We start from the raw sequence: 16,148 nt of genomic DNA, 5'->3' as shown, positions 1-16,148 counted from the left end.
AAAGAAATTTTAAATCTCGGACTAGACGCGTTGGCTCATGCACTTTGGGAGGCTGAGGCAGGTGGATCATGAGGTCAGGAGTTCAAGACCAGCCTGACCAACATGGTGCAACCCCGTCTCTACTAAAAATACAAAAATTAGCAGGTGTGGTGGCATGCATCTATAATCCCAGCTACTCAGGAGACTGAGGCAGGAGAATCACTTGAACCCGGAAGGCAAAAGTTGCAGTGAGCTGAGATTGTACCACTGCACTCCAGCCTGAGTGACATAATGAGGCCATTAACCTACTTCATCTTTTTCTACTCACCCTGATTATTTAATTTTATTTAAACTTTTTATGTTTAATATGTGTTCATTTTTGGCTATGGCAGGTTGTAAATAAAGAAACAGATGGAAGGTAGGTAGGTAGCTAAATAGCTAGACAGCTCACTATAAAAAGAACTTGAAAGAAAGATATATAGCTACTGGCAAGATACACAGGTTATTAATTAAGGCATAGGTTGTTACAGGTTTAAAGAGGGCATATTTTAAAACAAACTCCAGGTTTTACATTTAGTTTCATAGGGCTATCAAGTTTATAAAATACTTATTACTATTTCTTATTACCCTTCTTATTACCAATTTTTATTCTCTTTCCTCTTTTTATTTTCCAAAATCTATCTTCCCCAACCCTGTGACTGTAAAAACAAAAACAGATTTCACAGATGGAAGGATGCTAATGGAAGAGTCTTCTCCCACCCACTTCAGAAATAAAGAGAAAATTGTGAATATGTTCCGCAGGGAGAAAGAAGACACACCAAACCTTTGTGAAGAAAATAGTCTTATATTAGGTTTTGCCTAGAATTCTAAAAAAAATCAATCCATATCCCTTTTTGGTAATAAGGGTCTCTGAGAGTACAGCAGTCTCCAACATGGATAGTAAACTCTTCCAAGGCCCTAAAGTGGCATTTAGAACTCTGACAAAGGTGATGGGCTTGCTGTGAGCTCATGCCCACCCTAAGCTCAGCATAGAGACCTGTGGACAGAGATAACATTAAAAGGCAGCTCCACTGCAGTGCTGACTGAGTCATTCTATGTTCAAATTTCCAGTTATTTCATTTGATTGCACTTGGGTGTGTTTTATGAGATGGCTGTAGTTAGCCCGAGTTGTTAAAGGAACATGTGCATTTCCATTACCAAAGTAGGTATCAAATCCTCGACGGGTTGGAAGGCATTCTTTCCGGTACATTCCCAGGTGCCATTTTCCAACCATATGGGTAGTATAACCTGCTTCTTTTAGGAGCTGTGGCAGGAGTTTTTCATCCAGAGGAACACAGCTGGGCTGACAGGGCCAGATTATTTGGTGCTGTAAACCTGTATGGATCTTACAGAGATAGACATAAAATTATAGATTAATGACATTGAAACATTGTGAACAAGCAGATAAAATGGCCTCCTACCTTACTGATCATATCTGTTGACTTGCATGTTTAACTCTATTCCTGTGCTGGCTGGAGGATATTTCTGAAAGGCAGAATTCTCTTATTCAAATAAAGTAGTGGACATAAACAGGATTTGAAAGACAAATAAAACCATTCCAACAAACAGATATTTTCAACATTTATCAAGGCACTATGTTAGAAACCATTAACTTGTCACTTCTTACCTCAAAAAAAGTAGCAATAATATATTGTGTGAATCTATCAAAAAAGAAGTGTGTTCCAATTTGGGGCATACAAAAAGTTGGTGTTTGATTAGAAGAGGCTTCTGTAATCTTTGAAAACTTGGTGATTTTTTTTTACCAGTTTTTTTTTTTTTTTTGGCTTCTTTTATTTTTTTTTGAGGTGGAGTTTCACTCTTGTTGCCCAGGTTAGAGTGCAATGGCGCGATCTTGGCTCACTGCAACCTCCACTTCCCGGATCCAAGTGATTCTCTTGCCTCAGCCTCCTGAGTAGCTGGGATTACAGGCGCCTGCCACCATGCCCAGCTAATTTATTTGTATTTTTAGTAGAAACAGGGTTTCACCATGTTGGCCAGGCTGATCTTGAACTCCTGACCTCAGGTGATCTGCTTGTCTTGGCCTCCCAAAGTGCTGGGATTACAGGCATGGGCCACCATGCCCAGCTGAGTTATTTAACAGTATAATAAAATGATTATTTGCATTCTTATCCTACTTTATGTAAATTGTAATCTCAAGAGACAGTGTTCAAATTTTTCTTATAAAAGCAAATACTGCTGCTTGGGAATGGCTCACACAAGTATGCTTGGGGTATAAGGTCCACACAGCAACTAACCTTTAAGCAATGACCACTTGTTAACTTTTGGTGTAATATTGAATAGAATACCCACAATTATATGAAAAAGATATTAAAATGCCCTCCCTTTTCCAACTACAGATCTGTTTGGGGCCAGATTTTTCTTCTTCAACTTTTACCAAAAATAATATATCATATCAGGTTAAATGCAGAAGCAGATACAACAACCTAGCAAACTTCTGTTAGTAAAAAAGATGTATGAAAAATATTAAACATGGCGTTTTTCTCACATAACTATTTGGTTTTGGAAAACAGAGCTTTTTTTCATAACTTACTTATGTTAATATTGTGGGTTTATTACTATTTTTCATTGAATAAAAAAATTTATAATTTGTTTTAACTTATGGCAAATTTTGAATGGTTACAACCCACTTAAATCTATGCTCCTTGGGGTCCTCAATAATTTTTAAGCAAATACAAAGATCCTAAGACCAAAATGTTTGAGAACTGATGCTCTAGTGTCCAATAGTGATCATGAGGAAAAATAAAGGACAGGGAGACAATGACAGAGGTGGCACTTGCAATAGGGTGGCAAAAGAAAGCTCTTCTGGACCAGGCGAGGTGGGTCGTCCCTGTAATCCCAGCTTATCGACTTGTATACTTTAAGTATGTGCAGCTTATTGTAAGTCAATCATACCTCAGTAAAGCTATTTAAAAATAAAAGTGAGTTTAACTTTTCTATTGAGATTGTTATACCTCTCCTAGAAATAATTAGACACCTACATTGGGATATGTGCCAGATGCCTTCTGTTTGCCTTTCAAATCCATGCTGCCTTTTCAGTTCTGCTCTCTACCCTAGGAGGCTGACCTATGAGGACCAAATCAAAGGACATTTATTTTCTGGTTTCTGATTGGGCTCAGCCAATGGGGAGCCCTGGCAGGAGTGAGAGGGAAGAGAAGAATGCATGGCCTTGGCCGACAGGCTGCTTAGCCTGGCTACATGTGTCTCTCTACTGAAGGTCACTCTGGAAACAGACTTCTTTCTCTATCTGCCTCTCTCCTAAGTTCTGGTAACTGCCCCTTTCTTTCTTCTCTTCTGGTCTAGGGGTAGTAAGAGCTCCACTGGATTACTACACTATCCCTAGCCATATACATTCACACCTTTTAAAATAGTCCCTTTGTACATAAACCCTCCCTACTTTGAATGTGTCATCTTTTTTTTTTGAGATGGAGTTTCATTCTTGTTTCCCAGGCTGGAGTGAATGGCATGATCTCAGCTCACCACAGCCCCCACTTCCTGGGTTCAAGTGATTCTCCTGCCTTGGCCTCCCAAGTAGCGGGGATTACAGGCACACGCCACCATACTTAGATAATTTTGTGTTTTTAGTGGAGACAGGGTTTCTCCATGTTGGACAGGCTTGTCTCAAACTCCTGAGCTCAGGTGATCTGCCCACCTCAACCTCCCAAAGTGCTGGGATTAAAGGTATGAGCCAACTGGCCAAATGTGCCACCTCTTTCCAGCTGGAACCCTGAATGATAAGGATGTTATAATATCCAGGCTGGGAAAAGAAGCATTCCTCTCAGTACATGCACACACACACACCAAATCAAAGAAGTATTCTTTGCATGGTTAACACTGGAAGCTTACTGAAGAGAAAATTGACCCCAGGGCTCAAAAACTTCATAGCATATACTATGCTAATTGGCAACCAGGCAGGATTAGTAAAAATATTTTATGGAATCCAAAAGCCCCATTGAAGATAAATGCTCTGTGAAATTTTCCTTAAATGGAAAGCTCATCCATCACATGCAGAGAATTAACTCTGATCGCTAGAAAGCACAGCCAAGAGATGCTGTATGATTTGGTTTTCCTAAGCCATGGGCACCAAGCCAACTGGTCAGCTGAAGCCTGCCTCCATTATCTACAATCATATGGAGCAGGGAATGTGTTCTTTTCAGTTCCTGAGAATTTATTTGACAGAGCATTTTTATGGTATTATTGAGAAGCAGATGCCAAACCCTGGATAACATCCAAAAACATGTTTTCGGTCTGTTCAAACACTATCTGAAGGAAGGAAGCTGTAATGTGTAGAGAAGCAGTAAACAGGCAAATGCCAAGCTGGTTCAAACCCAACACTTTAACATAGAACTACAGAGCCACACCATGTTTCATGGGGCAGGAAGGCAACCGGGCACCAATAGGAATCAAAAGAAAAAAATAAGGGTGCCCTGATAAAGACAACAGAATATAAAACAACTCCATTCTAACACCCATTTGCAATATCCAAAGAAGTGTGCATGGATAGAGAAGGTTCTACATGTAATAAATGAAAGTCCAAGGGGTTACCTCCCTATCTACCATGTGTGGCTGTCTCCTCTTCAATAGACCAAATCTCTCAAAAAACAACTTCTCCTAAGATTTTACTTGACCATCAAAAACTCTCTCCACAAAAGCAAAAGGTCTGCAAATCCAGTGGACTGCAAATCACAGAAAGACCTGGCTTGTTCTAGGCTCTTTCTGTGAGGTAACTGAGAGATCCTTGTTTACATGTTGGTTGCATGTGACACTATTTGGTCCAGTGTGTTATTCTGTCTTCTGCACACCTAGGAGATCCTTGCAATATAGTCTCATCAGCTTAAAAGACAAAACCAATCTCTTGCTGGGGGAGATGAAAATGACAGCTCCCATATCAGAATCTCTTACAATTCCCCTTTCAGAGGTCCAGGCACTCTATCAGTTAGTTATCTATGTGGGAGTTCAGAGCACAATATTTCACTACACTCAAACTCTCCCAAGAGTCAAGCAAACCACTGGTGCATAGAAGGCAATAGATGCTATTTCTCTCCTCACCTCAACAGTGTTGAGATAACATCCCACTGAACAGAATGGAGGTTCTGTCCAGTCAGTCTGGCCTGAGCAAGACGAACTCATATCCTCATGTGCCCACATATGTGTGCAAAACCTCCTGCTGCAGTGCTTAAAAATCCACAAAAATGGGCTGCTCTACCCCTCCACCTTATACACCAGAGAGACTAGTGGGAAGCTTCATGATCAGAATGCAATCACAGAAGATGCTGGTGGCAAAGCAGGAGTTCAGAATTTCTAGTCTGTACCTCAGCCAGTACACGACAGATTTTAACCACAGTCAAGCAGCACTTGTGCCACCTTAGGATTTATTCCCGGAGATGGCCAAAGAACAAATGGATAGTGGAAAATCTGCTCCCTCCCCACTGAAGCCACCTAAAAAGCAGTCAGCTGCCCATGCTGCTGAAGCCAAGAGCTACAGACACACATTATATGTGCTAGGGGCCTGGCTTTGCCATCTGGCCTGGCCCTTCAGGACTTGGGCTGCAGAACTGGCCCATGTCACTGACAGTTTTAAGAGTCTATTTATTTTGGTGTTGATTAGTGAAGAGTGCAAATCTCTGACTAAACCCACAAATGGATGTTGTTTGTAAAAAAGAATAAACAAGTCAGAAAGGGTTTCAGTGCCTCCCTCTGTTTAAATTATAATTCCAAAGAAAGCCCAAATGGAAAAGGAAGGAAAATAGAAGAAAGCTGAGGGAGAGGAATCTCTCAAAAGGTGATATGATTAAGGAAACACAAACAAAAGATAATGACCAGAGAACAACAGCTTATGCTCAAAGTGATTCCTGAAATGACAAACCTCGTAAATCAAGCAACCAGAAAATCTCCTAACTCAACTGGTCATATTCTACTTAGCCCCAAACTTATTTCCTCATTTGGAATTTCTTGGCAGGTAAAAGATATAAAATCTGCAATTGTTTCTTTATAATAGCTGCAATGTTTGCAGAATAAGGCCTTGGAGCTCCTCTTCCCTCCTCGGAAAATGTCTCTTGTCTTTGGCTAGGCTTAGGAAGGATGCCTGGCTTCAGTAAACCCATCAAAGTGACCCCAGGGCTCTGATGTGCTTTAGTGAGGCCATCTTGCTTGTCCCTATGGAGCTAATGCATTCTTTGTTTCTCCCCCTAAATGAGCACAGGAATAAAGACACTGTTTTCTCTTAGGAGGCACCCATGGTCTCAGGGCTATATGCTCCTCTGACAGCTCCCTTCTCCTGTGTCTCTGCCAGGGGGTCCTAGGAGCACCCACCTAGAGACATGCACCCTTCCCCAATCCCTACATCGTACACACATTTCTTCCAGCTGTACACTCCCCTTTGCCCCACTTCTGAACCTCAAAGCCCAGGGAGAGGTGAATATTGGCAGGAGGCCACTGAGAGGCCAGCAGGTGGGGAGCAGGCAGGACAGTGAGGGTGATGAGGACAAGACTCAGGAAAGGAAGGGCCCGTTCAGGCAGAGCACCTGCAGCACCATGTCCTCTTCTGCCGGCAGCATGCATCTTGCCTGCTTACCTTCTTGAAGTAAACTTGAAGCAAAAGTCAAAAATTACCCATGATGCTCCAGCACAGTCTCCTTCCTATATTTCCTGTCCAAGGTTCCGCCTCAGGGGTGAGTAAAAAGCCGTGAAAATGTCTTGTCTATTTATCAGTGTGATTAAGAAAAATGTGGTCTGGATCCCTTAAGAATGAAACCTTGGAGTCATCTTTCATTGCTTCTATTCTGTGCCAAGGTTTAGAGTTCAGGTGGAGTGACCCCCTTGGTCCCCAAGGTAAGGATGTTCCCAGTTGAGGATCAGAGTTACTTATCTTAACTTTCTTCCCAGAAGAGTGTTTTCCTTTAAGACCTACCACTTTCTTACCCTTTAATCTTTTCAATTTCTTAGAAAAGAAGTAAGGGGCCTAGAAATGACATGCCAATTCTAAACAGTTTAATTAAGATGGTGAGCTCTTTCAGGAGCTATGTAAAAGTGCTTCTCACATTCGATCATTTAATTGTCCAACACTGAGTGCTTCTCTAGGCCAGAGATGAACAAGCCAATCTAATAGAGAAGTCAGACCTCAGAACCACTAGCCACAATTAAAATCTGTACTAGGAATAGCAAAGGTATAATGAATATTTTGTATTGAATAAAGTCAATTTGTAAGAATATGGAAAATTAGTATTATTAAGTCTTCTATTTGAACTAAAAGCGGTACACAAATTCTATTAGAAAAGCTGGGGAATGTTAAAATTAATAAATTTAATCTTGAGGTTCAAAACAAGGGGAAATGAATATAAAATCTATTTTCTCATATGCATAACATGACTCCATGGGATACTAAGAAACCAATAAACAGGAGCTACCTATGGGAAGGAAGGCTGGGAGACAGGATGAAAAGATACTCATCTATATATTTATATTTTTTACATCTTTTATATTTGAAACTTTTGAATGTATTTCCTGGAGATAATTTTTAAAATAAGGTTACTTTTTTTTTTTTTGAGACAGAGTCTCACTCTGTCACCTGGGCTGGAGTGCAGTGGCACCATCCTGGCTCAGGACAACCTCTGCCTCCCCAGGCTCAAAAGCTCCTCCCCCACCCACCCCCTCTACCCCACCATCCCAACCTCAGCCTCCTGAGTAGCTTGGACTACAGGTGCTTGCCACCACACCTGGTTAATTTTTTAACTTTTTATAGAGATGGGGTTTCGGCCATGGTCTCGAACTCCTGGACTCCAGTGATCCGCCCACCTCAGCCTCCCAAATTGCTGAGATTAGGCATGAGCCACAGCGCCCAGCCAAGCTTATTTCTTTTAAAGAAGAAGAGAAAAGATGTACAATTTAATTCTAACTAGAATTGCATGTATTTGAAGAATGCCACATGGCACTTGACTGTATTTCCTTAAAATATACCCATTTAGAACACTGTTAGATTAGAAATGTTCTTTAGTGTATAACAGCCTCAATTCAACCTTACTATAAAAAATGATACAAAAAAGTTCAAGTCTTAACACTTTATAACAGATGGGCAGCATTAAATCCAGGGAGACCCAGCCTCTGTCCTCTAGCTCTTGGCCTGCTTCTGGCACCCTCATTCACTCAGCTACTGCATCGTTCGAAGAACAAGCTCATTCCAGCCTCAAGGTCTTTGCTTCTGTTGTTCCTTCCTCCATGTTATACTTTGCTAGAATGTGTGCATGGCTTACTCCTCTTCATTCAGGCCTCTAATCATACTGCCTCCTTGAAGACACCTTCCTGAGTCACAATCACTTGACCTACTTTATTTTCTTCCTGATATTTACTGTCATGCCATTTAAATTTACTTTACTTTCCCTTCCTTCCCTCCTTCCTTCTTTCCTTCCTTCCTTCCCTCCCTCCCTTCCTTTCTTTTTTTCTTTCTTTCTTCTGAGACAGAGCCTTGCTCTGTCACCAAGGCTGGTGTACAGTGGCACAATCTCAGCTCACTATAACCTCCACCTCCAGGGTTAAAGCAATTCTTCTGCCTCATCATGCTGAGTAGCTGGGATTACAGGTGTGCACCACCACACCTAGCTAATTTTTGTATTTTTAGTAGAGATGGGGTTTCACCATGTTGGCCCAGCTGGTCTCGAACTCCTGATCTTAGGTGATCCTCCCGTCTCGGCCTCCCAAAGTGCTGGGATTACAGGTGTGAGCTACTGCACCTGGCCTGTTTGTATTTATTTCACATCCCTCTTGGTTATTCCTTCTCCTTACCTTACCTCCTTCAGATTATAAGCACCAAGAGATTTCCAGAGTACAGTGGCATAACTCATTGCTCAGTAAACATCTGTTGAATGAAACAATGAATAAATATATCACACTTAATGGTGACTGACTGAAAGCTTCCCCTCTAAGACTGGAAACAAGACAAGTATGTCCACTCATGCCACTTCTACTCAATATTGCACTGAAGATCCTATCCAGGGTAATACACAAGAAAATGAAATAAAAGGCAACTAGATTAGAAAGGAAAAAATAAAACTACTTCTACTTGCATGTAGAAGTAGTTTTAGTACTTTAGTACATCACGTAGATGACATGATCTTGTACTAAAAAACTCTAAAGATTGCACACACACAATTAGAACTAATAAGTTCCACTGAGGTTGCAAAATGATCAATGTACATATATCAGTTTCATTTCTATGCAAGAGCAATGAACTACTGAAAATAAAACTAAGAAAGGAAGTCCATTTATAATACCACTGAAAATAGAAAAACAGTAATAAATTTAACCAAAGAAGTACAATGCTTATACACTAAAAATTATAAAACATTGCTGAAAGAAATTAAAGACCTAAATAGGTTGGGTGTGGTGGCTCACATCTATAATCCCAGCACTTTGGGAGGCCAAGGCAGGTGGATCATTTGAGATCAGGAATTCAAGACCAGCCTGGCCAATATGATGAAACCCTGTCTCTATTAAAAATACAAAAATTAGCAGGGCTTGGTGGTGTGAGCCTATAGTTCCAGCTACTCAGGAGGCTCAGGCAGGAGAATTGCTTGAACCCGGGAGGCAGAGGTTATAGTGAGCCAACACTGCACTCCAGCCTGGGTAACAGAGCAGAACGAGACTCTGCCTCAAAAAACAAGACAAGACAAGACAAAACAAAATGAATGGTAAATAAACAGAAAGACATCTCATGTTCTTAAATTGGAAGAGTTATATTGTTAAGGTAGTAATCCTCTCCAAATGCTTCTACAGATCACTGAAATTCCTATCAAAATTCCACTTGCCTTCTTTTTTATAGAAATAGGCAATTTGATCCTGAAATTAATGTGGAAATGCACGGGGCCCAGAATAGCCAAACTATATTGAAAAAGAAGAATAAAATTGGAAGACTCACATTTTCTAATTCTGAAACCTTTGTAGTACAAAGCTACAGTTATCAAGACAGTGAGGCAGTGGCATAAAGACAGGCACAGAGATCAATGGAATAGAATTGTAAGTCATATGTCTATGGTCAATTGAGTCTTGACAAGGGTGCAAAGGGTGCAATGAGGAAAGAATAGTCTTTTCAACAAATGGCACTGAAATACCTGGACATCTACATGCATCCACATACATAATATATATAACAAATCATACATAAAAATGAACTTAAAATGGATCAAAGACCTAAATGTAAAAGCTGAAACTATAAAATACTTAAAAGAAAACATAGAGGTAAATCTTCATAATCTTGAGTTAGAAAATGGTTTCTTAGACGTGGTATCAAAAACATAAGCAACCAAAGAAAAACAGGTAACTTGTACATCAAAATTTATAACTTTTGTTTGCATCCAAAGGACACTATCAGGAAAGTAAAAAGCAATCCACTGAAGGAAAGAAAATATTTGCAAATAATCTATCTGATAAGGGTTTACTTAATAGTATTCAGAATACATAAATATTGAGATTCACTAGGGGTGACTGGAGAACACTTGAGCGCAAGAGTTGGAGACCAGCCTGGGGCAATATAGCAAGAACTAGACTGCATGCTGGCTGATGCTGCAGCACAAAGTTTACATGAGTAAACAGTCAGAGTAGAGACAAAGGAATGTGGGGTAAACAGACTTAACGGGGAAGCTTTTATTATCCTAATCTTCACCATATGACTTGATGTTCTAACTTAAGAACTGGCTGCCTTCAGCCAGTTCTATAAGTTAATGAAAACCTTTTGACCTTCCAAAAGGTTAGAGACTATATCTTACAATCTTTCCCTAATATTTCCCTTAATATTTTGCCAGCCACCCTGAGTGAATCTCAACACATAAAGAACTCTTACAACTTGAACATGAGAAGACAATCCAATTTTAAAATAGGCAAAGGATCTGAGTAGACACTTCTCCAAAGAAGACACACAAATGATCAATAAGACAGAAAAAGATGTTCAACATCTTTAGTCATTAGGGAAAAGAAATTTAAAACTACAATTAAATACCACTTCCTACTCACTAGGATGACTTGAAGGCTATAATCAAAAAGACAGATAATGACAAGTGTTGGCTAGGATGTGGAGACACTAAAACCACATACATTGCTAGTGGAAATATAAAATGGTACAGCTGTTGTGGAAAACATTTCCAGTTCCTCAGAGTTAGACATAGAGTTGCCACATGATACTAAGACAGTCATGTGGGAGGGAGTCCCTGGCAAAACTCCAGCTGGCCTGGGCACTGGAGTGGAGCCATAGAGGTTTGCACCCGGCCTTTCCTCTTCCTATATGGCACCTGGAATTCAAATGGGCAAGGAGGGAAGCACTGTAGCAGGGACTCTGACCTTGTGGCAGGTCCTTGTTTCCCTCTTTTTCCATTTTTACCCAATAAAACCCTGCTTTACTCACCCTTCAAACTGTCTGCAAGCCTGAATTTTCCTGCCATGGGATAGATAAGGACCTCATCTTTAGCTGAACTAAGGAGAACTCCTGCAACAATATGGTGTTTCACTCCTAGGTATTCACCCAAAAGAACTGAAAAAACATGCTCATAAAAAAATTTGTACATGGGCATTCACAGCATCATTATTTATAATAGCCAAAAAGTGCAAACAACCTAATATCCATCAATTGATTAATGTATAGACAAAATGTGGCATGTCCATACAATGGAATATTATTGAGCCATAAAAGGAAACCATACATGCTACAACATAGATGAACAGATATCTATTGTATTCCATTTATATGAAAAGTCCAAAATAGGTAAATCCCATAGATATATAATAATATTAGTGGTTTCCAGGGGCTGGTGGAAGGGGGAAATGAAGAGTGACTGCTAATGGTTAAGTGGTTTCTTTCTGAGGTGATGACAATATTGGTTGTACAACCTTGTGAATATACAAAAAAGCCATTGAATTGGATATTTTTAAATGGTAAATTGCATAGGATGTGAACTATAACTTAATATTCCCAGTGGGAATGTAAATTGGTACAATCTCTTAAGATGCAATTTTAAAATATTTATCAAAATTACAAAGGCATCTACCCTTAAACCCAAAAAATTCCTTTTCTAGGAACTTATCCTTCATATATATTCCAATATGTACAAAGCATTCACTTCACCATTCTTTGATATATCAAAAAGGCTGGAAACAACCTACATGTATTAGTATACAACTGGTTAAATAACTACACTGTACCCATTTAACAAAATATGATGCAGCCCTAAAAGTTGAAGAGGATAATCTTTAGTCAACAGAATGGAATGATTTCAAATGTTAAGTAAAAACAAACAAACAAAATAGGAGGTACAGATCAGTGTGAAGAGTATGTTACCATTCATATAAAAAAATGAGAATATCTACATATGTATTTGTTTGTAATAGGCATAAAGCACCTATGAAATTATATATATATATATATATATATACACAATTGTCTACAAAGCATTGTCTACAAAGATAGGAAATGGATGTCTAAGGAACTGTGCGTGTGTGCGTGAGTGTGTGTGTGTGTCTATGGTCAATTGAGGGAAATGAAATTCAATGTCACTATAAAATTTTCACTCTAAGCCCTTTTGTAACTTTTGAGTTTTTAAGCCATGTGAATGTATTTTCTACTTTAAAAATAAAAACAATTTTTTTAAAGATTTCACGAATAAATGAAATGAGTCATAGGGCTGTGGGAAGGCCCCTAGCTTGAATGTAGAGAGGCCTGAATTTCTAGTTCCTGAATTTACCAGTAACTACTTACCTCATCTGCTAATTAGTCTCCTCCATAGCCTCCAACCCATACCCAGTCCCTACACATTTTTCACCAAAGCATGCACATTTTAAATAGTTCATTTGTGAGGGCTCTGCACAATTAAATGTCTCAATATAAAAGGTCGAATTCAGGTTCCTGATTAAATAAGTTCCTAGCAGCAGAGCAAGTAGTACATGCAATTTGTAAGATACACTGTGTTGGGTAAGGTTAATCATTCTACCAGTAGATGGGGTTAGTATGATAGGTATAATAATGTACATTTGCCAAGTTAGAAACTTGCCCTAATGGACACAGGAAACTTAGAGTCAAATTAATTTAGAGCTAGTCAAAGCCTAGAGTTCAGCCCAACTCCTCTGTTTCACAGATGTGGAAATGATGCCCAGTGAGGTCAGAGTCTGACACAGCCATGACTGAAACCTACATCTCAGGTCCTAGTCAGTCCTCTTTACTCAATACATAATTCTGTAAGCCAAAAAAACTAAAACTCAGGATTTCATGAGAGTATCTAGTCCAGTCAGTCTAGGCTTGTTTATCACGTTGCGCTTTTCTTTTCTAAAGTTAAATAATTATGGGAAAGCGGTCTGCAAATAATGACTTAAAGCATGATTGCTAAGTTCACAGATATGACTCTTAACAAGTTCATTCAAGTACCTCATTTTGAAACAGTCAAAAAATTCCTTCATTTTATTGTCTAAAGTTACGTATAACAAATGACTCAGAAATAAAATCTATTTTTATTTTACACTGAATATAGGCAATTCCTAACTCAGAAATATGATGGGTTGATTCTTTACATTGAGATATTTAGGAATGACCCAAATGCCCGAAAGTAATACAGGGATTATTTACTCTGTATGAGGCAGCCCTTGTGATGATATTTTTAATAATTTTGAGTAGGCAATATGAGTAGTGGCTATAAGCATCAACCCTAGAGCCATGTGGCCTGGGTCAATTCCTGGTCCGACATTTACTAGCCCTGTGACCTTGGGCAAGTTTCTTAACCTCTTCCAGCATTGGTTCATTGGTTTCCTTGTCATAAAACAGAGATAATAAACAGTTGTCATGAGAATCAAATGAGTTAATATGTGTAAGTTCTCAGAACACCACCACCATATACCATTACATAGGAGGGAGACTCCTAAGCCCTCTCAGAAATACCTACTTCTTTAAAAGTAGTCACTTTCTAACCTTAGGTAATATCTACCTGGGTCTCATGAACTCTAATAGAATAAAATGGGTGAGAAAAGTGGGGAAAAAAATGTTTGGGGAAGCAAGGTTGCTTTAGAGTCAGCTACATTGAGAGGTCTTAAACCTTTCAGAGTGCCTAGCTTTGACTCTTCCTTTACTTCGTAACCACGGAGTACTCTAAATACTCAAGTTTCTTCTCCAACCCTGAATGTTGGTGACTGGTGGGGGAGGACGTTAGGGGACAAAAGCAACTGATTGTAGGAATGGGTTTTGTTTTTTAGATGGAGTCTTGCTCGGTCTCCCAGGTTAGAGTGAAATGATGCATTCTCAGCTTACTGTAGCCGCTGCCTCCGGAGTTCAAGTGATTCTCCTGCCTCAGCTTCCCAGGTATCTGGGACTATAGGCGCATGCCACCACACCAGGCTAATTTTTGTATTTTTAGTAGAGACGGGGTTTCACCATGTTGGTTAGGCTGGTCTCGAACTACTGACCTCAGATGATCCACCTGCCTCAACCTCCCCAAGTACTGAGATTACAGGCATGAGCCACTGTTCCTGGACCAGGAATGTATTTTTGAAGTTGGTATTTGCTTTCCTGTCCAAGTCTGTTGGAAGGAAGGAAGTTGGAGAAATGAATGGCCCTTCCATTCTTTTGCAATTTGAGTTCAGTTATCTTACTTCTGAGCAAATGCAGAACCCCTTGGGGCAAACCCCTCCTTTCCCTTCTTTACTGGAACATCCCTTTACTCCCACAAAGTGTCCAGGGTGAGATCTGCACAATGTAGGGGGATTCCTGATTACACGTAGCAGCCAAGGTCAGAAACACCAAAAGTACTAAGATGGATGGTGAAGGGAAGCGTCCTTTACTCCCTCCCATTTCTAACCGTGGCTACAGCTATTTCTCACCCTTAGCAACACCCAATCTTTCCTCTTTATAAAAGACTTCAGACCACTTTGCAAATCTTTATCACAAGTAAGTCCTCCCTTCTCTTGATCTCAGGACCACGTGAGGCTAGGGTCGATCTGAAAGGTTATGCCAACACGTACTTGCAAGGACAAAGTTCAAATATATATACCATCAGTAGCACAGAAAGCTCAAAAATTTTTTGTTGAGTAAACAGCATATATACTGTGGAAGTATGCAGGTGGTATCCAACAGTACCCATTTATTGTATTTAATATGGTCATAATAACTTCAGGTCTTAGAAATATGACAACTGTGGCCAGGCACGGTGGTTCACGCCTGTAATCCCAGCACATTGGGAGGCCAAGGAGGGCAGATCATGAGGTCAGGAGTTCGAGAAAAGCCTGACCAAGAGTGAAACCCCGTTTCTACTAAAAATACAAAAAATTAGCCTGGCACACACGCCTGTAGTCCCAGATAGTCGGGAGGCTGAGGCAGAAGAATCATTTGAACCCATGAGGTGGAGGCTGTAGTGAGCTGAGACCGTGTCACTGCACTACAGCCTAGGCCACAGAGCGAAACCCTGTCAAAAAGAAAGAAGAAAGAAATATGGCAATCCGTATTCAGATAGAGCGGGAAAAAGGCCAATTTCATAAGCCTGAGACCACAAGTGGATGCAGGAAAAGCACGACACCGCCTTGACCACTTTCTAGCTGTGTGATTCTTAACATGCCAGCAAACATACATTATTCCTGCCTCGTCCGTAAAAGGGGTTTAAGGACAACTACCTGCCGTTTCAATAATTCACTTTAAAAATAACCAAGTGCTATGTAAATATACTTGCTGTTCTTAGTCATCTAACATCCAATGCACGCTCTACATTTATATTTTCTCTGTGGAGCCGTTCCTAAAGGGAAGCTTTTAATAATGAATATGCTCAGAAAAGTTCAATACAAGGCTACATCTGAAAGGAATGTTGGCAGCCTAAGAAAAATCAGCCTAGCGTCAGGTTTCATTCCAGGGATGTTGAGAACCTGGAAAAAATAATCTTTAGTGGGACACTCCTAACCCATGACCGCTGGGTTCCGGGGGGCCAAGGTCGAACCCACAGGGGGCACCCCTTCATTTTACCTCTCACCTTGTCTTTGCTCCCAGCCTGCGCCCTCCCCAGCCTCCCACCTCAGGACCGCTCTGCCTGCGGGCCCGCGGCGCCCAGCACCCGGCAATCCCATAAACCCCTTCGCCCAGAGCTTCAGAAAACGAAAGACAAAGC

At 40.3% G+C, this 16,148-nt stretch overlaps 1 protein-coding gene across 3 annotated transcripts in view; it reads right to left on the bottom strand.

Annotated features, from left to right (window-relative positions):
- ARSB (arylsulfatase B) overlaps nt 1-16,148 on the bottom strand; it is a 221,072-nt gene that overhangs the window by 204,160 nt on the left and 764 nt on the right. The window contains exons 1-2 of one of the 3 annotated variants that reach the window (XM_035291339.3): nt 8,820-16,107; nt 1,177-1,363 (exon numbers count right to left, since the gene is read on the bottom strand). In XM_035291339.3, the coding sequence (XP_035147230.1) occupies nt 1,177-1,363; nt 8,820-8,873 (241 nt within the window). In that variant the 5' untranslated portion in view covers nt 8,874-16,107. Of the gene's footprint in view, nt 1-1,176; nt 1,364-1,439; nt 7,193-8,819; nt 16,108-16,148 lie in introns of those variants that run through there. The other 2 variants (XM_078365288.1, XM_002744832.6) reach the window with 2 other exon arrangements.

The sequence above is a fragment of the Callithrix jacchus genome, chromosome 2 (genome assembly GCF_049354715.1).
Source record: "Callithrix jacchus isolate 240 chromosome 2, calJac240_pri, whole genome shotgun sequence".
Lineage (NCBI taxonomy): Eukaryota > Metazoa > Chordata > Mammalia > Primates > Cebidae > Callithrix > Callithrix jacchus.
Note: the sequence above shows the minus strand (reverse complement) of the source record. Positions and strands in the feature narration are given on the sequence as shown.